The 24,788-nt window shown below is 51.2% G+C and overlaps 1 protein-coding gene across 1 annotated transcript in view; it reads right to left on the minus strand.

Moving 5' to 3' along the window:
• LOC119446800 (solute carrier family 25 member 36-A) overlaps positions 1–24,788 on the minus strand; it is a 39,471-nt gene that overhangs the window by 11,228 nt on the left and 3,455 nt on the right. Inside the window, exons 3-6 of the mRNA XM_037711356.2 lie at positions 23,346–23,423; positions 23,099–23,199; positions 22,814–22,880; positions 21,827–22,107 (exon numbers count right to left, since the gene is read on the minus strand). Of these exons, the coding sequence (XP_037567284.1) occupies positions 21,827–22,107; positions 22,814–22,880; positions 23,099–23,199; positions 23,346–23,423 (527 nt within the window). The remainder of the gene's footprint in view (positions 1–21,826; positions 22,108–22,813; positions 22,881–23,098; positions 23,200–23,345; positions 23,424–24,788) is intronic.

A 24,788-nucleotide genomic window follows, 5' to 3' on the forward strand; every position in this document is an offset into this window, starting at 1 on the left:
GCTGAGGCCCCTCAGATTGGCCGAAAACGCCAACATGGAGGAATCTGGCGGTGTCCAAGGCAGCACCCCGGTAATGTCGGCGACGAGCTCGCGCGCAGTAGTGTTGGGCTTTCCCATGAAATGTTTTACGATCTTGCCCGCTCAGCGACATCATTGACTAACTTGGGTAGATGTCGGAATAGCTTATTTGCAAATATTTACTGTCTTAATTTTATTTCTTACTGTTGGAAGGTAAATCTGGTCCGGCACAATGTAGCGATTCATTCCGCGCGATTCTGTGCCTCTCATCACCCACCGTTCACGGCCGGCTGATCCCGTTGATAACGCTGTCGGGGCCCATTGTACCCCCGTTAACCGTGTTACGTTGAACCTGCGCGCTGCGAAGCACGCTTACCATAACGCACGCTAACCCTTGCTTTTATTTATTATTATTACTATTATTTCTTTTTTACGGCAATGCTACTTCATCAACTCAATTAGGAGCGCTAATGGAGACCACATACGAGTGACCACCTTGAAAGCAGCGCCCAGAGAGAAAGGGTGCGCTTTATGCGCGCTTGTTTCAAACAGCGGAAAAAAAGAAAACCGGGGAAAAGAATTTGCGGCGTTCACTTGCGGCCTTATGATGAAGATACGAGGAAAGGTCGGGACCGCTAAAGCCACTTTCCGCACGCGGCCATGAAGGCGCTAGCCATGAATAACAGTCAGCGCAACCTGACGAGGTTGCGAAACGGCTCGGAGCAGATAGGGGCGCGCACCACGAGGCCACGAGAGAAAGCGACGCGTCCCGTACACACATAGGGGGGCCGCACACACGCCGACTTGTGCAAACAGAGCGGTCCCCACTTGGGCCGACGCAGCGTGAGCAGGAAGCGGAGATTCCGGAAACGCCACAACAGAGGCGAACGCGGGCTGAGGAACTAACGCGCAGTTTCCCATTTCAGTGCTTCACATATGCGAGCTGATAAAGCGGAAAACCTACCAACACGCTCAGCTCGCTTCTTTTGACGACTTGGGAGAAAGGGGCAATGAAAGGACAAACTACGTGGGCTGACTTGAGACACTGGGGGATCACGCAATGCATAAAATCAAGATTGGGCAGTAACGGTGACATGACAGAAACCTCGGCTCTCTTAGCCGCGGATAATCTCTGACACGTCCTCAGATACTCAAATAAAATCGCGTGTCTGCCCATCTCCTTGCTCGCCGTGGTGGTTCAGTGGCATACAAGGGCAGCGATGGCCGCGTTCCTATAAATAAGTCGAAACGCAATAACCTACAAGCTTTGAGTGAAACTCGGGTGGGTAAAAATTTTCAACATTCTTCCACTGCACCCGTATTGATTTGGGGAGGTAAAAATCATTCATGCGGCACCCATGCTTCAGCAAGCACGAAGCATCGAAAACCCGGAGACTCCTTATCGCACTGGATGAACGCCGAGGAGTCGCAACGCCGAACGAGCCAAAGATGCGGTAAACATCGATCACGCGGGTATATATGCTCGCCCGCGGACAGCAGAGAACGCCTGGTCTGGACCGGGCCTCTCCGGCGCGTGACGATCACTATGAGGTGAGTGGGTTTCGGCATTTCAAGACGAGGCGATAGGAAAGATAAGCGCTGCGGAAAAGGGGGAACACAGTATGTAGCCAGAAAATAGGAGCAAAAGTGCGGGGGCGGCCGCCGATAGCGAAGCACGAGTGCGCGCCAGCCCGAAAACACGGACATCCGAAGAGTGCAGCTGTTGAACGGGGTAAGAGGGGGGGGGGGGGGGGGGGGGGATTCGCCCGCCGGCAGATCCCGCGTGATGCGAGATGATACGACGAGGGCACAATGCGCGGATGCATCGCCTACGAATGCGGCGACTCGGACAAAGCGTGTAAACAAACGCCGCCAAGTCGCTCACGCGCGCCGGCAACTTTGAGACCCGAGCCACGTATATAGCCACCTAGCGCTGCTGTTGCTGCGGGACATGCGACGCTCCACTCCACAGTCTGGCAACGCTGGCGCGACGCCTGTAATCGCGTGGAAACCGCGTTGAACAGCGCAGGTACTGCGCGACCACCGCACGCACGGACATAAAATTTAAAGTAAAAGCATTCGAAATATATTGTTGGCACCGTGAACAGCTGCCGAGAAACAAAGGCTGAATGAAGCAACGTGGGCCAGTTGACTATTGGCAATTAACAGCACCGCGGGCAGGCCGGTTGGAAAATGGGCAAGGTTTTTTTTCACATAGCGTAGCATGCGATGCAAGGCGGACAAAGGGAAACCGTCACTCGACCTTTCGCTCCTCGCGACGGATAATGTTAACTATCGGTCACCATGATGCGATCTACGACGCAAAGGCTAATCGAACCGAGATAACTCGCGAGCGCGCATGTGCTCGCGAGTGGTTGCGTATAAATAACGCAGGGTGAAGGTAACGACAGCGCGTGCACCGGGGTGTCGACCGCCGCCAGTGACCCAGATTGCGCGCGACCGGCGCCAATGACGGCGTCGTGGCGAAACCCTCGCGGCGTCGAGCCGCGCACGGCGTGTTTACCGACAAGCCAAGCGCTGGGAGGCGGCGCCGCTCCGGGCCGAAGGGAGAGCGAAAGTGTTTACTCGAGCAGCCTCCCACCAGCGACGCACGGGGGTCGGAAGACGTCGCCACTTGTATTCCGCTGCACGCTCGCCGATCGACAGACGCGACCTTGCCTTGTAACGCCGCAAGTCGCTGCGGCGGCCAGAATGAACGGGAGCAGCCACCTCGGCAACCAATTATGCGTGCCGTCACGCTGGAAGGACCGAGGAAGGCCGCTTTCTCTTGCCACTCGTTGTCTTCTCGTGACATTAACCAGAAAAGCGTATACAATATAGAGGGCCCCTCACTGGGCCAAATAACAAATTTCGGTAATAGGGTGGAAGTCCACATCATTCATCAACAGCCGAGATAGAAATATTTCAGTGCCACGAACCCACGATTTAAGGAGGCGAGCGTCACCGCCAACATAGACTACTATGTTACGTTTGTCGTTTGGAAATATGATATGGCGTTGTCTACTCTGTATAAAAGGTGTGGTTGCTGCAATAAAAATTCAGATGTAAGTACAGCGCTTCCTCTAATGTTTTCTTTGTCCCTGGCTTCTCTGAGCTGCATTCCCCAACTAACTATGAACCAACGCGCCCACATCAAAGTCCTGCTTTACAACATAGACTCTCTCCACTTGCCCCCGTCGAGCCTCCGCACTTGAAATTCCTTCCCTGCGTTCTCCCATACCGGAGCTGGAGGATCGCGTGACGCATACGTCAGAGCATACGCATTATTATTTTTCTCGTTTTTTTTTTTCTTTTTTGCTGCGCGGCGCACTTCCGCTGCCGTTGTCTCGTTTCGCGCAGCGCACGAACACCCGCCTAGCGGTTTAGGTCAGTGCTACACGAACACACAAAGGGACCACGGAGCATTATCGCGCGCTGGAAAACGGTCGGTAGAAAATTACCTAGTTTCGTTGTCTGCGAGCGCGACTGCACGACGTGTGAACAGACGACACGTAGACAATCAGTTTGTCCGTTTTATTAGTTCTCTAAACTTTAATAATTCTCGAAGTCATGTGTCAGTGAGAGATGTCACAGCACGGCGATGTACTAGCGCACTTGCGATATACTGGGTGTTTCAGCGAACACTTTCAAAAATTTTTAGATTGCCCGTGAAAGATAGCACAATTCTAGTTCACGAGCTGGGCCGGTACATTGTAGCGATGCCTTATTCTATACTAGTCTTATCATCCACCGCTCACAGCCGGCTGATCCCGTTGATAACGTGAGCGGACTGTCGCTCTGACCATTGACCAAGCGCGAAAAGGCATTAGCATCGGAAAGGCATCGCTACAAAATACCAAAATAATGCCTTTTCGCGCTTATCGCGCTTTGTCAGTGGTCAGAGCGACGGTCCGCTCGCGTTATCAACGCCGGCCGTGAGCGGTGGATGATAAGACTAGTATAGAATAAGTCATAAGGCATCGCTACACAATCGCGGCCCAGATGGTCTACTCGCAGAGGCGGACATTTCTTGCACAACAAATTTGCATAATCAACTAATCAACAAAAATTTGCTAATTAAGTTTAACTGATTACCTTATGGCGGCCATATTGCAATTTACGAATTCTAGCCGTGGAGTTCGCAAGTGGATCCACTTGGAACGAATTCTCAGAATGACACCAGTTTCGAGATATTAATTCCCTAACTTTGCGGAGAAATGCATTGGCGTCCCAGTTTAGTGCTTCAATGCATAAAACAACGCTTTGTTAAGAGAGTAACTGAAACGCCAATGCATTTCTCCGTAAAGTTTAAGAATTAGTATCTCGAAAATGGTGTGATCCTGGAATTCGTTCTTAGTGCATCCGCCTTGCGAACTCCACGGCTAGAATTTGTAAATTGCAATATGGGCCATAAGGTAATTATTAAAAAACTTGAACTTTAGTCGATGATGCATTTCAACTTTTTGTGCAAGAAATGTCCGCCTCTTCGAGTAGACCAGCTCATTAACTACAATTGTGCTATCTGTCCCAGGAGAGCTTTTAAAAATTTCGGGAAGTGTTCGCTGAAACACGCGGTATACATCACTCTCCGGCTGGGAGCGCGGCTCCCGCGAGGAGAGGGGCAAATGGAGTCTGCTTCGATATTTCAGCTGTTTCCGCAGCGCATAGTGATGTAATACTTAGCAGACACGATCGCGCATTGTATGCACTGCGCTCGCCAGCTCAAAATGGCCAGGCCTGGTGAGGGGTCCAACATGCAGCTTCAAGGTAACCTCGTGCCCTGAAGGGTGAATAAGAGACCCAGTGTAGTACTTCTCTAGAGGCCCCCATCGGTCTACAAATTTCGTCCCGTTTGGCAGCTCCTTCACGAGCGGCAAGGGGGTCGGCGGCGAAGGAAAGAAGCGTCTCGCGACAGAGCTGAGTGGGTCTTGGCAACCGGGAGACGGAAGGGCGCTATGCAGAAGCGAGGCCCCCTCCTGCAGCGACCACTGGCACCTCGAAGACGACGGCTAGCGACCCGATAAGCGCACTGCTGCTCATGCACGTTCCTCCCAGGCTGCGACCGACAGCATCTCGGATGTGTGGCCGAGAAATCGCAGCCAAGCGCCAATCAGAGCGATTCGCTACACAGCAGTGGAATGCGTCAGATACCGCTGCCACCTCTGTGCCCATTCAAATAGCTGGATGCGGGGGAATCATTTGAAACTATCACTGCTTAGCGCCCTGGAACACTAAGCTATAGGCCAAAGGTGAGACCAGTGCTTAAAAAAACATACAGTCTAAGTGAAATCAAAGAGAAAGTATAGTCGAGGCACGACACTTGTCTGCTGAAGCACATGAAAGGATATCAAAGTAGGGTTTACTAAAATGATTACATTTAGGTTGACTTCACATTCCAGGGCAATACACATGTTACGAAGGAAGTCGCAGTGGGGGCTCAGGAGATGCGCTTAAAGCACGTTACACGAGCCTTTTGCATATTAACCGCTTCAAAATGCGATCGCCAAAGCCAGTGGTCAAACCCTCGGCATCGTGCTAAGCGGTAAAACGCAATATCCATCGAGCTGCCGAGGGGAGGGTGCGACCATCTGCTACCTACAATGGATCAGACAGATTAACAATACTAAAGGGTCACACAACAACGTGGTCAAATTGATTCAGGACATGAGACAATGTAGGGCACCGTTTCCGTTATGCAGTGGACTCGACTGAACTGTTAGGGAAGCCGTGTGGCGCCGTGCCTCGTCAGACGCGGCAGTGACGGAACCTAAGCTACGCCATCGGAAGAAACTGGAATCCCAAGAAGACGGTCAAGTGCGGCGAAACAGCCCTGAGAAGGGCAGCAGCTGACCCACCTCGGCACACTGGGCGCCGTTGTTGTGTCGGGGCCGCCCGACACCGCGGACGGTTATCGCCGTGTGTCCCGCAGATGCGCCGACGCACACCGACGCACGTCCGCGGGGACGGAGCCTAATTTCGTCCGTAACCTCCGCTATCGGGACAGTGCCAGCCAGATAGGTGCGCGCTATCGCCGCGGCGACAACGTCCCCGACAGATGCACGGCGAGTCGGTGCCACAGACGTCAGCGTCGGCTAGCGCACCGTAAACAGCGCGTGGACACAGCCCCCCACTCTCGACCGTGGCCCGCTTGCACGACAAGGCACCGCGCTACTGAGCTCCATACTGCTAATATATTGCTCGCATCCCGTAGTACCTCTATACAAGCTGGCACCGCGTGACCTGAACGGCACAGACCAGATGACGGTTGCTTAACAGCACTATATACAGCGAGGAAGCACTAGGTAGCCCTTGTGTGCCGTGTCGTGAACGCATAAAACCGAGCAAATACGCACCCAGATAAGACATCACGACGGGTAATAAACGGACAGAGACGGAAGGAAGGAAAGCCTAGAGCCATCATGCACATTTGGCAAGTAATTATGCATTTTCGCCTAAGATGACAGGGCTGGATACAAAGCAGCTGCGACTCGAGTGAAGCAAGGCAAGCGACCTGGATGTAGCGGGGCGCTGCGCCCTTAGCCAAGATTTCGTGCGACCGAGCGTAGGACGGCGCGAACCAAGTGGGCATTCAAAGGGGCATGCAAAGAACGGCGCCAGCGACGCACTGGGCACGCGCCCTGTTGGCACCGTGGCGGCGACAACAAACCGCGCTCGGGCCGCCATGACCTGGCAACAGAGCGGGCGCCAGCCACACGTCCGCAGCAGACGATTCGAAAGAAAGCCAGCAGAGCGGTGTGCCTGCCAAGCGCAGAGACAAATCTCGAGCACTACCAATCTCTGCTGCACTCGAAGACAACATCGATCTGGCTCAATGATTTTAAGCAGCTCGATGTGTCGACAGGTCGCGGCGAGCTAACGGACTAAAAACGCGGGGCTGGCTCGTCGACTCGTTTCCAAGCAGACGCCATTATGCGCGGCTTGCATGACTGCCTCGCAAGAGTTTCGCGATTAGAGGCTGACGTTTCGGCGATCCCTGCTCTCGACGCGCGCAGCTTCCTTTCGGTGGGCCACCCATCCGCCGAGTCAAGAGCGACAGGACCAGACCCGGTTCGTTTCCGACACGAACATCGCCCAGGCAGGACGGGACGACACTCGTTAGGACTGCGCTGACTATGTAGCTGGCGAGAACGAGCGAACAAATAGTGACCCAAGGAATATGAACGGGGCGCTAATAACAGGCAAGGAGGTTCCGGGGGCTCAAGGCTCATGCGTAAATGAGCACTTTGCTAGAGAGATTTCGCAAGGCAGAAGAGATAAAAGTGTCGCAATCGGCTCGCGGCGCGGCGATATCGCAATCGCTCACTGGGCGACAGAAGGGGATGCCTACGTGTTTTAGCGCACATTGTGGTCTTTCGCCTCGGTTGTGAAATGACAGTGGAAAATGCGGAGGGGCACAACCCGGGGACAGACAACCGAGATAACGGGAGGAGGAAGGCTATGAACAGAGGAGAGAGTCTTGACCCACGCGGATATAAATGATGATAAAGACGCATACCCTTCGCGGATCATTCGCGCGCAGCGGCTGGACGATAAAACATAACTGCGATCATCTAAGGAAGAAAGAAAGTCGAACTTGCACAGCTGCCCTTTAACATGCCACATTAAAATTTAATTGATTCCGTAACGTACCCAATATCCGGGCATCCGTTTTATGAGGAGCTGCAAGTCACCAGGTGTGTTCACGGAATTATTGCGCGTAAGCAAATGCTTCGATTTACCAAAGGGATTGGGGCACAGGTAAAAAAAAATCCGAGAACACGTAATGCCCTTCTTATGAGCTCTGCTCCGCCGAGGCGCGCTCGTGACGTGGGGTCGCAGCTTATGGGAATTTAGATGCCGTTTCGCTGCTCCAGGCGACAGACGCCGGCTTTTTCGTACAATGCTCCACTACGTTCTCGCATAAAAAAAGGAACTTCAGAGAGGGCGAGCACCTCTAAACGCACCACTGGAACACAAGCCCCGCCTCGCCAGGCTCTGGCCTGGTTTAAAGTGGTTCCAGACATACTACCCAGGATGCAGCCGCGGGATCCAGTTTTCTTTTTTTTTTCTTTCAAGGGGTGACTTCGAGATGGTGATTGATGATGATAATTAGTTTTTGTGTGCTGGCGGGTTCTCTTTAATAATCTGTAACAGCTGGGAAGGCCTGAGTTTGTCGCATGCCGTACGCTGGCGCTGCGCACACCAATTTTAAAGGGGGAGGGGGGGGGGGGCAGGACATCCGGACATCCCCCATGGATCTGCGCATGCCAGGATGACCCGGTCCTCTCCGCCAATTTCGTAAGATCAGCCGCGGCTGCACCAACGAGTGATCTCTGCACCACGAGTGCTTTTGATCCGACACCGGAACAGTCTTGTTCGATGGAGAGCAGGAGATGGTGCTGCGGATCCGCCGTAAGAGGCGATAGCAGGCGCAACGCAACTCTGGCCTGGTGAAGTGGAGTGGAATCGTGAGGAAATTGCGACAGAGGTTGAGACTGGGTAGACTGACGAGGATGGAAATTACAGAATGCGCAGTTCAGCACAAATGTGTCACGGCGCATCTTGCGGAAACCGTGATTCTCCGCAACTATTGCGTAGTTGAATGCATTCGTCAGAAGCGCAGAAAAATGCTCTGGAAATGCAGCCAATGAAAAGCTCAAGGCATTTTCCCCTCAAGTGAAGGCAGCTGCGCTTCGGGAAACTAGAGCGGGTACCGTTGAATCAAGAGCAAGCTCTAGACCCCGGGCGGCAGAGAAGGCGGAGCACAATATTAGCGTCACGCCACAGGTGGAGGCGGTACATCGGAAGAGAGAGTTATCTATGGACAGGAAAGATTCCATCACCCGTGCTGTGCGTGTCGACGGCTACCTTGTTTGGACGCCGTTGCTGTCTGCCACCTCATCGCGCGCCCGCCCAGACTGGACAGCGGCGGCGAAGCACCTATAACGCACGTCGGTACCGTGCCACATCACAAGGCGCGCCCCGCAAACGGCCATCCACTTCACGCGCACGACTTGTTTACGCGGTGCGGCTCGGAGGCCGTCGAGACAAGGGCAGTCGCAAATTGGGGCCGCCGGCACACGACGCACGCTGCCGGCGCCGCACGTACACACGCCTGCACCGCGATACTCTAGATCCTTCAAGACATTCGACTTCTAACTTTTTTTTTTTTTTTGCACGACCACAATTTCGTGGCAATCGACAAACCCGCTCCTCGAATGGGCGAGGTCGGGGACAACCCATTCACTCATTGATTTGGGCAGAAGGAAAAAAAGAAAAGAAATAACTAACGCGCAGACCGGTACACCCGGAAGAGATAGGTGGCTCTGCCCACACGCGGCAGCCTTGAGAAGGCAGACCGCTCCTCGGCCACGTGGTAGACGCGGGTCGCGCACGCTTAGACTGGTAGCAGAGAGCGAAGCCAGCAGCAAAGAACCACACGGCGCAGTAATCGCTAGACGCTCGCAAAACTTGTGCGAGCCACCTCGTGAGAGAGGGACGTCAGAAGAACATCTGCGCGGTCGGGTGGTCATGTGCGTATACACTGCTAGACGACGGATAAGAGAAAAAGAAGCGCATACGAGCGCTGACTCGGTTAACAATTTTTCGAAAGAGAACACACACGCAAAGGCAGATGACATCAAGTAAATACATGACAGACCAGTCATCTTACAAGGATGACTGGTGTCATCTCGAAACTGGTGCCACTGTGGAAATTAATTTTAAGTGGATACGTCTTGCAAACTCACCGGCTATACAATTCATAAATTGCAGTATGTGCCGTAAAGGGATTAGTTATGAATTTAATTAGTAAATTTGTAAAAATTAGTTGAATATGTGTTTCGATTTATCGTGCAAGTAATGTCTGCCTCTAAATAACACAGCTCAATTAGTAAAATTAAAATGAGTAAACTACAGGCGATATTTAAAATTATGGGAAACTTGAAAATGATCATCCCGCATACTTGCACAGTGTCATTCTCAGATTGCATAGGGTGCTGGCGAAGTCAATCAAGTGGAGCTTATCCTGAGGCTGTCACATAAGGGGTTCACCTCTATACTATCAAGTGCACCTTGCACTGTTGAAGGCATTGCGAAGAGGCATATCACGCAGTGAAAGCACAGGGGCAGCCAAATGAATAAAGGACATTTCGTGTAAACAGCAGTCTAGTTTGGAGACGTCAAATATACGTATCTCGTCTCGCTCTTAAACTAGTCCGCCATACGCCAATCCGTGGCATATGCCCTTGGTATACATCTTAAGCTCTAAAGCCATGCCACTGCTGCAAATTCACCCATTTATTTTGTACCGACCACTATTCGCGGCTCCACCAGAGTGCTTTCCTAATAGAGACACCTGTAGCAGAGTTTCAACTAGCGACCGCCGCACCCCCTTCAACCGAAGTTCCCTGAACCTCAGATGGCAACTCTCCGCTGCGCACCGTTCATGCGGCTCGATGCATGACCAGGGTTTGAGACTCGCGCCATAATTCAATCAAATAATCGGCTTTCGAAACATCGGGCCAACCGCTAGTTTGGTATGCTTACACATGTTCGGCTTCGGGTTTCTGTTCTCACCCGGGTTCGCCCGTTCCAACTGCATCTGCAGTGCAAACGAGAGGCCCTCACTCACGACTGTTCCTCCTTCTCGGCAAGTGCACGCTGCAGTCGATCACGCCATGCAACCAGACACCGAGCGACGAGCGAAATCCGCGCGCGCAGACGGCGCCGATAGACCAGACGACGACGCGGGAATCCTGTTACATCCGCCGGGAACGAGCACCGGCCTGCACTGGCTTCGGATGGCGGTGGAAGATTCTTTTCCGCCCGTGTTCGGCACACAAGCTCAGTCGAGCTATTGAAGTATAGGAGCACACAACAGGCGACGGAGCATGTTCCTGGATGTCCGCAGGGCTTGCTATACGATACGACCTCAATTATCGTTAACATACTGTTTGCTCAATCAATATACACGTGCGGCGAGGTGAAGCGACTTCAATGGTCAGGTGATCCGTAGTTCAAGTGGTACTTCACTTTTTCTCGCCGTTAGCATTTGCTCTGTTTGGCCGGTGAAAGAAACTCGATGACGAAGATGTCAAAGAGGAAGTAAAAAAAAAAAGAAACTAAGTTAGGACGAATTTCAGTACAACTTCGTTTTCTGTTTTGGAGGTAGGTGAGGCGTGCTGCAGTGGCTTACTTTCCTGCTTTCTATGAGCTACGCAAGGGTCGGCCCGTCGGACACAGACAATTGACAGCTCAAGAATGACATCCCGGTGATCCCGTGACCGAATTAACACCCTCATTCCACCTCCGACTTCCATATTACGCCGCGGACGAGAGCTGTCAAGACGCCTTTCGTGCACTCGAATGGCAACACCAATATGCTTTCATTAATACCACAGCGAGCCCTTTTCAGCAACGTAGGCAGAACACGCAAGACGATCGGGCTGCAGTGGGATCAAGGCGCTGATCCAGTCTGCAGGAAAACGGACACTTCACTGCGCTACAGTGCGTAAGGAGTGGGCAGCTCAAAGCCTTCGTCACAACATTGCGAGGAGCATCGGCAAAGCAGGAACGGCCGGGGGCAACCGCCGATGGGCCAAATGCGCGGCGCGCTATTTCTGGACACGCTCGGAGCGGGCCCCCCCGCTTGCCAAGTGTATGCACGGCGCCAGCCAGACAGCCACGGCGCTGATCGGGCACGAGCGTTACGCAAGAAAACGGCGACGAGCTCGCGAGTGTACAGCGCCGAATACCCAGACGCGGCCGAATACCGACTCGCGCATCGACGAAGGCTCTTCTGACGCTCTGGAGTGAAGGTGTCCTTGCGGAGAAATGTGGAAACCCGCGCCACCGACGAGGACACGCCCATCCAGGCGTCGAGACGGGCCAGCAGATGTGGGAAAAGCCGCCGACCAGGTCACAAGCAGCGCACGCGACCGCGCTCTAATGGGAACAGGCGAGATAGATCGAGCAGCGCATCACTTTAGTGGACCACCGAGGCGAATAGAAGAGCGGAGGAAACGGGACAACGAACGCGACAACGGCAGGATTCGTCGGAGCCAACTGCGATACTGAGCAGTCTGTAGGAACCATAAGATTGTACAGTTATAACGAAGCAAAAGCGATCAGCAACTATTAGAGGTGCTACACATCAACGTATGACGGAAGACTAGCCAGAGTGATCTCAATTACAGATCGCTTAATTAAAAATGTACGAACGCGAAAGCAAGTTAATCGGGTTCGGTAGTAACTTGTTACACAAACGGATGTTGGATTGTAAACACTGGTTTGTATAACGCGCACAACACAGAAAGCACGGCGAAGAAACAAACTGAAGCAGACTGGAACCACCACTGGTAAACGACACTAGCCTAGCGAGGCCAGAGAGGGTCTAGAAAATGAGACACGCGAGAGGGAAATCTTGCAAGCCGAGTGGCCTCGGCAAAACGTTCCGCAGGACGCAAGCTTTCGCTCCACGCCGCTTGCGTCACAACGCATTTTTGGGGTCAACTGCGACGAAATTTTAGACCGCCTAGAAATCATACTTTCAGATGGTGCACGCAGACTATGCGAAATTTTATGCTTGAAGTACGATGGGCGCGTCACAAAAAGCTCGCAAAAAGACGTTTTTGATAGGGAAACTAAAAAAAAAAAAAAAAAAAAACGCAATTACTGTTTGCCGCAAGCGACCCTCCGCATGAGAGCTATGTTTGCAAACAACGATAGGCGCCGTCGCGTAGGCTCCGCTCCATCTGATCATCTCCTCTCAGTTATCGCGCGCCTGGGATGCCTCGCGTTGGCGCGCCAGGCTACACAGCGACGGCGCAGTACAATCAACTCTCAGTTAAGCAGGAGAAAGTGCTTCTTCTTCACTTTTTGTGCTGATCTAACAGCTCCAAAAAGATAACAATTACGTTTATAGATATCGAAGCATCTTGAAGCACTGCCAACAACGAAATACTAAGTGGCGTCTGCCAAGGTGTAAACAAGTGAGGCCAGTGAGCGCTCGAAAGGCCCCCCCCCCCCTTTTTTTTTAAAAAAGCACATTTATTTAGTTATGATTTTTATTATTATTATTTATTTATTTTTTTTTGGGGGGGGGGGGAGGGGCTACCGTGCGAAAGTCACTCCCGATGACAGCGCCACCGCATCTTCGCGGCGTAGCGCCGCTTTCACGGTGTAGTCCATTACGCCCGTGTGCTTGCGTTGTAGTGCACGTTACCCCAGGTGGTCAAAATTAATCCGGAACCCTTCACTACGGCGTGCCTCATAATCAGATCTGGTTTTGGCATGTAATACACCAGAAAGAAAAAGGAGGAGGCAGTTATAACCTGCTTGGTGGCCTCCGAGATAGGCGGCGACAAGGCGCGCAAAACAATCTCGTGGGCGACGTGCTGAGACGTCATGTCCGCTAATCACCAGGTGCACGCGTCGTCTGCTTAGCTACTAACAATAGTCAACTACCAGCGCTGCAGCTTTGCCAAGATTGCTTCAGCAATACTAATTAGTTATAGCCAATTTAGGAAAAGTGAACCTCGGTAGCCGTTCGTCCTTCTTTAACGGAGGCACCGGCATCGGGGCGCCACTGCAGGCGCGGCGTATACACAGAGCAACAACGTTGTACCCACCGGTTACGACACCCGTACGAGGCGGCGCATTCTCTCGGGCGGCAGCTGTCAATTGGGGGTCGCGCGTGGCTGGCGGTGCGTGACGATGACGAGACGAGCACAAATAGGAGCGAGCGAAGTTAAAAATAGGAGCGGAGCACGCGAGTGCAGCTTAGAACTAAACGGGAGGCCCTTAGCGCGGCTCAAAACAAATCAACCGAGCCCCGGGAAACACCAGTTGCCCACGGATTTAGGGGCGCGCCAGAAGGGTTATGTCTTGGACAAGAATTGTCGCGTCTTAGATATCGGGAACAGCGACGTTTCAGTTTTAATAAAAAAAATTTAAGCGATTGAGTAACACCTTAGCACCGATTTACCGATATAAAAAGAATCACCACCCAAGCACTCCGTACAGATAGATGGTTAACCAGCGAGGCCTGAAACGTCCGGCCGCCCCGGTGTTTACCCCTACGGTACATTAAAGTATTTCTCAATTACTGGTTACGTATTTGTGTTTCTTAATGAGGTTACACACACGTTCGGCTGCGAAGGAGAGAACGACGTCAATGACGGTATATGCCCGCAGTCCGCCGTTGTCGAATTCCCGCTTGTGATTCTTCAAAATTGCTTCAAATGAGATTCTTGAAAATTAAATTGCTTCAACATTAAATCTGTCCGTCCCGTAAGACAATGAGTGGCTCATACCACCTTAATAAGCAATGACTCCTACCGCCGCAAACGCGGCCTTCCCATTACGACGACAGATGAGAAGTGAAATTCTACGCTGGAATGATGAGCGGCAACGGAGCCAGTTGTGGAAGACGACGACACTCGAGCCACTGATGATAATGATTGTGTCTGCGTACAGTCGACAGACGAACGAATCGGCTAACGATATGCAGCTTCGCTGTAATAAAGCCAGTCACGCGCCTGGCATAGGACACAATGCAGCGCGCCGCGCACAGCAAACGAGTTTTAACCCCGAGCACGGTGTAAAATATATGCTCTATATCTTACACCGAGACCACGAGTCAATCTTCGGGCGCATTTCAGCTGTCTGCACCCACCCCGGCCCATTTTCCACCCTCTTTAAACCAACGCTAAATCGCGGAGCTTGACGGGCGTGCTACACCTACCCAAACCAGTTAACGGCAGTCAGCTGAAAATTGCTGCGTTGTTGCTCTACAGTTGTTGCGTAACCGGCGAGGGCGTCCAAGGTCACGCGCTTAAAACAAGACGGTCATAAAGCAAGCAACGCGGTGCTCAGCCGGGAACGCAACCGGTGGAGAGCGGCTGCAAGAACGAGAGAGGAGGTCGGTACGCTGAAAGCGCTGTATGTCAGCCACGCGGCGAGCACGTGCGCTGTCAGCGGGGGGGGGAGAAGGGGACCCCGGGCAAGAGCTCCGAGGTCAAAGTGTGTCCCCGCCGAGCGGGAAGAAAGCGCGCACCCATACCCCCGACAAAGTGACATAGCCGGGACGGTGCTTAAGCGTAAAACAAGTGCGTCACGGACGGTTGTGCGCCTGTGACAAATATCGTGTTCTCAGTGAGCTCATGAAGAGTGCACATGTCATCGCTCATGATGTGCGGGAGCGCGAACACGTACAAGCGCCGATGGTGTGCAAGAGCATTGAAAATCGGAATAAACCATCTGTAGACGCACAAGCTACCTGACCAGTCGGCGGCATGAAGTTGCACGAAATAGCGATCTAGCTTAGGCTTCCCAAACATACACGAGTGTATGAAAAGGAAAGCTGCACTTCAAAAGCTACATACACATAAGGGTTCGCGGCTATTAACCTAAAGCCGTGCCTCCGAATGTACCGAATTAAACAAGCCATGCCGGGTAGCGAAAGAATGCCAGAATTGAAAGCAGATTTTTCACTACCATAACATTGCGTTCACGTATAATAGAAATGTTTAAATTAAATTATGGGGTTTTACGTGCCAAAACCAGTTCTGATTATGAGGCACGCCGTAGTGGGGGACTCCGGAAATTTGGACCACCTGGGGTTCTTTAACGTGCACCTAAATCTAAGTACACGGGTGTTTTCGAATGTTTATCACACATCGAGACGGCTAGACAGAGCTTCAGAGTCCAGAGCCACGGTTGGCCTCGTAGTTTCTGTGGATATTATATGTACTGGACATGATGCGCATATATACTTTTTGGTATATTTTAATTGTGTCGTTTCATGTATATGGCTGCTCCGCGTCTATTGTGCTTAGTTTTGGAAACGTTTGCACTTTGTTCTACCAAGACTCGTAGATTAAGAACTTGCGTCACTTTGTTCTGTATAGAAAAAAGAATAAACTTTGTGCTATCAAATGGAAACTCTAAATGCTGTCCCTTATGTTTCAGTTTTCAAACGTGGTGACAGAATGGTATGGGTGTTTAAATATAAGTATTGAAATTATAATCCCGCAAAACGAGGCACACATTTTGGCGTTCGTTCGTGCCCGCCTGTCTCCACCTTCGTAGTATTTTTTTTTTCGCGGCAACATCAGGTCGACATGCACCAACAAGGACGAGCTCCCTTGTAACATGTGGTTTATATGCTTGCTTAAAAGGTTAATTAGTGTACTTCTGTTAATTAGCACCTTTTCCGTAGCCATTTGTTAAAAAGTTGTTGAAAAGAAGCGTTCAGCGTGGAAATACAACGTGGAAAAAAAGAGCGCTAGACACGTGTAACCAGCGTTGAAAAGGTGAAACGTCACTGCAAATTTTTGCATTCGGCCCCATTCAGACCGCGACTGTCGCGGCCGCAAATCGATCCCACGACCTTGTGCAACGGTGAAGCCACCGCGGCGTCTGAAAACACCTTTTTTTTTTTTTTTTCGGCAAAAACGGCCGTAAACAAACAGACTGGCTTCCTAACGAGACGCCGATTAAACGGTCACGTCATGCCCAAATCAAGCCACGCTGGCTCTCGCAACGGGCGCTCGTCCCTTGAGCTCGATAGCGTTCGCTCACCCCGCAAGGGCGAACGCGAAAGGCCAGCAACGGCGGCCGCCAGAGGGCGAGCACCGTGCAGCGACCCAGTCATCCGAAGGACGAACCCAAGGGCGGAAAAACAACGCCGCGCCGCCAGATGGGCCAGCGGAAGCTCCGAAGGCAAACGACCAGGAAACTCCCTCGCCCTTCCGAGCGCGTGACGCGATCGAAGGCATCTCGCGCACCCAGGAAGGAATACACCGGCGAAGGTTAGCGGCATTTCCGAAACAGCACATCACGCTGCGCTGTCTCTCCCAGGCCGGTTACGGGAAATACAGTGTAACCGAGTGCCAAACGGTAATCAGAGACGCGCAAACGTTTCTCCTAGCTGCAACTGCGACCGAACGCAAAGGAAAACTTGAGCTGGTGTCGATCCGACGAGACATCCGCTAATTACGACGCATCTATGCAGCCCAGCGAGCGAGTGAGCGAGCGAGCGCCGTCGGTTGCAGCCAAGGGACTGCCTCAAAAGTGGGTCAACGAACCAAACAACAGCGGACCGGGGAAGGACGAGAGATGGAGGGGGCAGAGCCTACGTGCCACGGGGCACGCATCCGCGCCAATGCGCGTGCGCGTAAAACGCGCATGCTCAAAGCGCGCGGAAATGCGCACGAAAGCGAGAGTGGCCGGTTGGCCCGGCGACCGAAGGGCAGTGGGGGCGCCATGGCTAGAACGGCACCCAACGGTCCGTGAACAGCGCGGTGCCCCCTGCGAAAAGCGAGCGCACAATGAGCAGATAATGGGGTGGGAGGAGCGAGGGCAAACGGCGGCGGGCGAGAGACTGGCAGCGTCGAGTGTCAAACGAAGACGGTGCACCTGTTTACGCCTTCCGTAAACGACCGGGTGCATGGCAAGCGCAGAAGGCTTGAATTAAAGCGACAACCACACGGAACGCACTTGACCGAGAATACAGCGTTATCGCGCGGCACGAAATGGACGTGTTGACTAGGGCAGGCGCGAGAAGGCATCCGAAAAAGACGCTGCAAGGCGTGTGGTTGCCGTCCAACATGAAAACTGTGCAGTCATACCCCCTTCGGCCTCAGTGAGTTTACATTACGCAAGTTTAAACAAAAGCATTATTTCAAAAAAAAAAATAGTTTATATGGTGGGAAAATAAGACACTTTCCTCGAATTCAGAGACGAAACCTCAATGCCGGTACGCAGCAGCGCACCCAAGAATCTCTGCCGGGAGGGGGGGGGGGGGGGCAAGCAATTTGCATAATATGCAATTTCCTTGCTTTAGCCAGAGGAATGCAACAGCAAATAAAATGCCTAATAATTATAATAATGACACAAAGGATGATGGCGCTGTTTGTCTTCAGCCTTTTCAGTAATTTATTTGTGAACAAGACAGTGACAGAGTGTTCTTGTAAATCAGGAAAATTCGACCTCCTGAATTGTAATGACAATGTGAACAGAGCGCTGAAGGTACACGTTGGACTGGTGGGGCTGGACACGGGGGGGGGGGGGGGGGGGGGGGGAGATCCCGCAGAAAATAGCGTTCTTGTTGATAGAACTGGACGCATAAGCCAAGACGACGAAGGTCGCAGGCATCGTGTATCTCTGGGCACATGACACGCGTTCTTTTACTCCTGCTGCGGTAAAGTGGAGGAAGAGAGGGAAACAGGGCGAAGATAACACACCACGCAAGAAACCCGGCCCACATCTCGCGATTGGGGCAAAAGGGCTCCGACAACGCGACTACTTCGGCCACAGGAGATCACGGTGTCCACTATCGCGGGCGCCGAGAGGGTGTTCTCCATCAATGCATGCCATTATCACGTGTGCGCCTGTCCCGGAACTGACTCGTTATCGTCTCTTGCCCAACAAACCCCCCCCTATCACGCTGTACCTCGAAGGGCCATGTTGACATGTGAGCGCAGTCAAATATACAGATGCACAAGTGACCTCGAGCATTGCGCGATAACAGAAGCTGCCTCGGCGAGTGCGCACCCTTCGCCTATCGCGGCGCCGAAGCGGGGGAGAGTCGGCGGTACGCAAACACGTTGCGGGGCTCGTTCGTGATGCATTTGTTCTTCCTTAAGAAAGTAATCCAGCGATACTTTTTTTAAGTGGACACAGATGTGACGGGACGGGCGCTGACTGACTCCAACTATGTTTATTGAAACGGACACGCGTTACATTTACCAAGAATGAAGGCACTAAGCGCATGCGCATTTATAAGCAAAAGACGCTACATTCATTCCTGCAGTCACGAATGCGCATGCGCTCAGTGCATCCATTCTTGGTAATGTAACGCGTGCCCGTTTCAATAAACATAGTTGGAGTCACTTAGCGCCCGTCCTGTCACGTCTTCCCGTGTCCACTTCAAAAAAAGTAGCACTGTATTATATTTTCTTAAGGAAGAACAAATCCTCTCTCTCCCTTCCCCTTCAGCGAAAAGCGCGGTCACTTCGATGGCTGCTGCGAGACTGCTCTCACGACGGACGAGTTCGCGGGGGCGAATGTGTAGCGATACGGCTAATGAGCGAAGAGGTGGTGGTGCTATAGCAACGTTTACTCTAAAGGGAATTTCTGATTTGCGCCACTGGCGCCGAGACGTGGTGTTTGGGAAGGGCAGACCAAGTGTGCCCGTCGGTGTCCTGGAGACCAGCGAAGAGCACGCTATGCGGAAAGCGCCCGACGGATGGCGAAAAGCAGACGAAAGCGCAGACGACCAAATTACGACTGCAGTCGGCCTGTCAGTCACGGAGGTTGCTGCCCTACGATTATACAAACAACGCTGCGTCATCGCTCAAAGCCGCTGTAAGCGAGTGCTTCAGTTGCCTGGCGCGATATTTTCCTTTTAAATGAGTCCCGATGCGTGACAACGTCCAGACACGGCCGAGGCACGAATCGGGGCCATTACGTCACGTAAGTGCAGCTTGGGCTTAGTTGCTCCACGCGGAGATCCCCCCCCCCCCCCCCCCCCCCCCCTTTAAAGGGTGCACACACTAACGCTACACTTATTTGTGCACTACAAGGTGCAACGTAGATGGAATCCGCGGCGGTGATAAGTCATCTTTCTCGCCGCCATTGATGTCCACTTTCTGACTGCTACCGAACGTCAAAAGGCGCCATAAATATTACGGGCGTGCGAGGGGCAACAAAGTGAACGCCAAGTTAGATTCTGGATCTTGACTCGTGTAAGTACTCCGAGCGGCACTCAACACGCGAAACCGGGCGGTCCTTATGCGAAGCGTCGAGTGGTCTCGCCCCGGCTCAAGCGGCCGCCGCTTGTTTTCGCTTAAATTACACATCTCGAGTGCTAGATCAAACAGTGGCCGCGTGTACACACACACTTCATCTGGTGAAGCGACAACGTAATTATAGTAGCGGTTTCGAACTGCCGTTACGAGCGAAGAAGGGCAGCGTGCGATACAGCGAGTGCCGATGAGATAGCAGCAGCGAGATACGACTGCGCGCGCGAAAGTCGCGCAGCTGCCGTCGCCTGCCGCCACGTGCAAGCTCGGTCCTGGGTATGGGGGGGGGGGGGGAAGGGGGAGGATGGAGAAAACAAAAGCATGTGCTCGACCGAAGGCAGCCCGCCGCTGCTACACCCGCCCCATACGATGCTCCTCTCCACGAAGCGATAAGAGGCGCAGAACGAGGCGCACATCACTTTCCTACAACGATAGCGCAGGGCGAGGGCAGAGACCCGCGGTAGGAGGTGATCACGCGGCGACGCAACTGTTTGCGGCGCGAGAGATACACCGGACTCGCGGGCGGGCGTCGCGAAAAATAAAATAAGAGGAATGCGCAAACAATGACGGGCTTATTTAACCACCGCTTCTTCAGGGCGAGGGGACCGATAAGGGCACCGAGATATAGAGGCTCGCCGCGCGGCATTGTAGGACAGGCAAATGTATTCGCGGCACTTCCTGATACAGCTCGTTAGGCGAGTGGGCGCAACAGCCACAAACCAGTGTAGTCGCCTCAGCGTTCCCCTCCAGCCCCAATAACTGGCCTGTGGCAAACGGCGGTGACGCGGCAGCGGCTGGTACTCCGCTTATCTCCTCAAGAGGATGACGGAGATTGTGGTGCGCTATTCTGGGAAGGCCCGCGTAGTTAGCGCCAAAAAAGAAATGCCCCCCAGTGGAGCACATTCTTTTTCTTTCTGGGGAGTTACGTGCCAAAACCAGTGCTGATTATGAGGCACGCCGTAGTGGAGGGCTCCGGATTAATTTTGACCACCTGGGGTTCTTTACCGTGCACTACAACGCAAGCACACGGGCGTTTTTGCATTTCGCCTCCATCGAAATGCGGCCGCCGCGGCCGGGATTCGATCCCGCGACCTCGTGCTCAGCAGCGCAACGCCTTGGCTGACTGAGCCACCCCGGCGGGTCCCAGTGGAGTACAAGGCGCTGGGCAAGCCTGTGGTAAATACGGGCTGCACGAGGACTGCACGGTTGTAAAATAGAAGAACTAGGATGTCGAGGAAAACACCAGTGCGAAAAGGCAGCATAAGCTTTTTTTTTTTCGCTGCTTTTTTGCTGTTTAGTAGTATTGGTTTTTTTTTTTTTTTACACTATAAAAGGTCCCCCTACAGTGTTTACACTATGGGACCTTTTTCTGTACTAAATACCTATACTTTTGTATCTGCACTAAGTATACAATAAACAAACTTCAAGGACCTGCAGCAAGACACTTTTTTCCAAGCATGACAATAAATGCTGCCTGATAAACACTATGTCTGAGAGTAATTATGACGGTAATATATCTGCATTAAAAAAAAAGGTGCATTTAGCTATGTTAAGACTGACAACCACATCGGACAAATGGTAACTGATCAAAACTACCAAAACCATCAGAGTCAAAGAAAGGTTTCAATGTTAAATTCCAGTTGTATGGTGAATTAACATGATAAAATAAGTGTTCTTGGTGAATACAATGGTGTGTCATTCTCTTCCAGAAACAATGCACAGACAATGCATCATAATTTGGAAAGAATCTCAACTGGTTTGTACTTGAGAAGCAAAAATTATGAAGGAGAAATGCTGGTGGTAAATTGAAATTGAACCTAGCCCTCCAAGTACAGTTTGTTTGGTTCTATGTGACACAGAGAAAAGCCAAAGCACAGTAAACGTGCAAACGAGGTCCAAATGCCACATCTTACAAAGGTTTACGCAATGATCTCAACAGCTCACAGCGCACAAAGTTCCTAAGCTGAAATGAGAAAAGCTGCCAGGCAAAGTTAGCTCACCATGGGGGTAGGCGAGGGTGGAGGCACAGGTTTTGGAGATGGCACCTGCTGCCATGAACTGTACAAAGTCGCGAGTGGACTTGACATCAGGGTTGTACGAGTCCCTCGAGGACTCCTTGCGTTGTCGCAGTTGAGCCTTGATGAACTCGTAGATGACAAAGTGGATGATGGTTTCTGAGATGCCAAAGTATGAAGCAGTGATCCCCTTGTAGAAGCCCAGCAGGCCATGCCTCTGGTAGATGTCCCGAATGCACTGCAGTGCAGAGATGCTGCCATACATCCTGCAAAGAGAGGGGAACAAAATGAAGCGAATGCAATAAGCATCGAACACACTGTTAAGTGCTCTCATCTGACAATCTTAAAGTTTACAAGCCATTATTTCAGGAGGGTGACACCACTAAATGAAGCCCACGGCAAGAAAAAAAAAAAAAAAAGAATATGCAAGTGCAGTTTCACTAGTAAGTCGTAGGTGGAACCTTAGTGAACAGAATCCGTAAATGTTATGCACATGTCAAGAAGCTGCATGCCACGTACGCATTACTGATGTTTTATGAAAAACATAAGAGCAGACAGAGGATATTACTAGACATACTTCTCTGTTGAGCTAAGAGACCAACAAGCTTTGCTCCTACCAACCAGCCTCATTCTCTGCTCTGCAGCAATGGAACACTTCACAGTCAACCTCCATAGAAGGCAACACAGCACCGATCCACTCAAAATAAGGCAGTGACACGACAACAATGAACCCTTTCACAGTACTACAGAAATTAGAACATGGACACTTGTGTTACAGCGATGTCCCCATAGCAATGCAAAGCTTGGCAGTGAAATTAATTTGCACTTAAATACCTGGAAGAAAACAATGCCACAGATGCTTCACAAGAAAGGATCATCCTACTCATACTATCATATAGAGTAACTTCGTCAAGGTCTTAAACAATGAAAGAAACCCACTCAGCAGACCGCAAAATCTCACAGGAGTCTTACCTTTGATCAAGTTGGAGCCTTGTCTTCACGAACCAGATAGGATTGGTTGCCGTGCAGGACATAAAGCCTGAAAAGACAACAGTTGCGAGCACACCATGGATCCATGCTTCCAATAATATATGATGATTAGATGCATCAGCACACATTTAATTCAGACAGCACTTGTGAGCAAACTCCGCTGCGCAGGGCATTTCCAAACACAAGCAGGCTACAACCACGCTACAGGAAATAAAAGCAGTAACAGCGAGAATACTGATCCCCTATGCCTGATTCTAGAAGTCTTACCAGCGCTGGCTGCTGAACAGATATGTACAATGGGAGTATCCGAAGGGAGAAGCTCGTTGAAGATGCTCTTGGAGTTGGAGTATGTACAGAAGTAGATGGCCCTGGTGTGGTAAAACATGGAAGGCAAGAACGGTGTGAGTGGACGGCTGCTGAAAGAAGACATTAGGGCAAAACAGGAAAATGGGGGCGCATCTGCGCATGCCCCAATCAGCAGCAGCGGCAGCAGCAGCTGTCAAAAATGATGTACCTCGAAGGAGCCACTCCGACCAGGTTAGGTCCGAGACCCTTGAAAAGAGCCTTGGTGCCTTCCATCTCGACTATTTGCCTGGGTTGAGTAGGGGATGAAGACAGAGAGAGAGAAGAGAAACAAAAAATGTCAGTGTTAGATTTGTCGAAGCAGCCACTGCCCACGCGTGGGCACCTGTGCGAGTGCAGAGCTGTGGCAGCGCAAAAGAGTACTGCAGAGATGTGCAGCTGCACCACTGTTGTAAAAGCAGCAACACAGAAGGAGCAATGACATTATATACGTAACTCGAAATGTACCCCACAAACTGACTTTACAAGTGGCCAGCAATTCATTCAGGCACAGCTATACAAAGGGGGATGAACTGTGCTTGTGGTGGTGACACTTAGCTGTTAGCTTGAATACGACAACAGTGGCCAATCTACACTTTGCTAGTCCATTGTAGGCCCCTTATAGATGCTGGATGCACACAAAAAGAGGTGCTACTACAATCACATGGAACTGCAAGACATGGCAAATTACTATTACCCTGGTGTTCCTTTTTACAAGGATTAATTTATGGTTTGCTGACGCATAAGGGGCAAGAGGAAAGTGGAGCTTGATGTCCAGCAAACTTGCTAGCTTCTAAATGCCACCAACAAAGGACACAATTTAACAAAACTTGTCATGGTGAGCTTACACTCACTTTGTATTGAGACATAGCAGTTGGTCTAGCAAAAATATAAGGAGAATGACGTAAGCCAAAACAAAAAAAATGCCAAACATTTTCTGATCAAGACACTTCGTACATAAATTATGACTAGGAGACCATATGGTCAGCAACATTGCACAAAACAAGGTGTCAATGTATTTGGTAGATGCAGATTGTACTTTGCAGAACACATTTAGCATTGAAAAATGTGTTCAAGCACATTGAAAGTGTCAACAAGCACATAACTGCACCATAGATGGCCCAGGTGATCACTACCATCGAGCACCATTTTCCAGCCACAAAACATGAAAGACGGTAACTGATATTTTCTTTCTTTTCTTTAACCCTTGCTACCAAGCTACCTTTGCAAAAATGAACCAAATAAATTTATTGTTTTCATTGGTTCAAGCCAACACTGAAAATTTGTTTAATTGCAGTACAAATAAAAAATTCGTTGAAGAGCTCCAAAATTAGGTTAGCTGAGAACGCATGTTCTTTGCAGTAAAATAGAGTGATGCTATCACGTTGATGAACGCCCGCACAACTGATGCCTGAACTAACCTATGCACTAACTAGCACATGTGAATGCCATAGTTAATGTGTGGGTTAAGTTAACCTTTTTTGTGAAGCCAAACTTGCGAATGAAGGCTTTAGTATGGATGAGCCAAGTTTGTCCTCGGTAGGAGCGGTACATATTTTTAACAACTAGCCTGGCTCAATCCTCTGTAGTGAAAGGGCGAACAACTTCTCACTGC

This window comes from Dermacentor silvarum, chromosome 3 (genome assembly GCF_013339745.2).
Source record: "Dermacentor silvarum isolate Dsil-2018 chromosome 3, BIME_Dsil_1.4, whole genome shotgun sequence".
Taxonomy (NCBI): Eukaryota; Metazoa; Arthropoda; class Arachnida; order Ixodida; family Ixodidae; genus Dermacentor; species Dermacentor silvarum.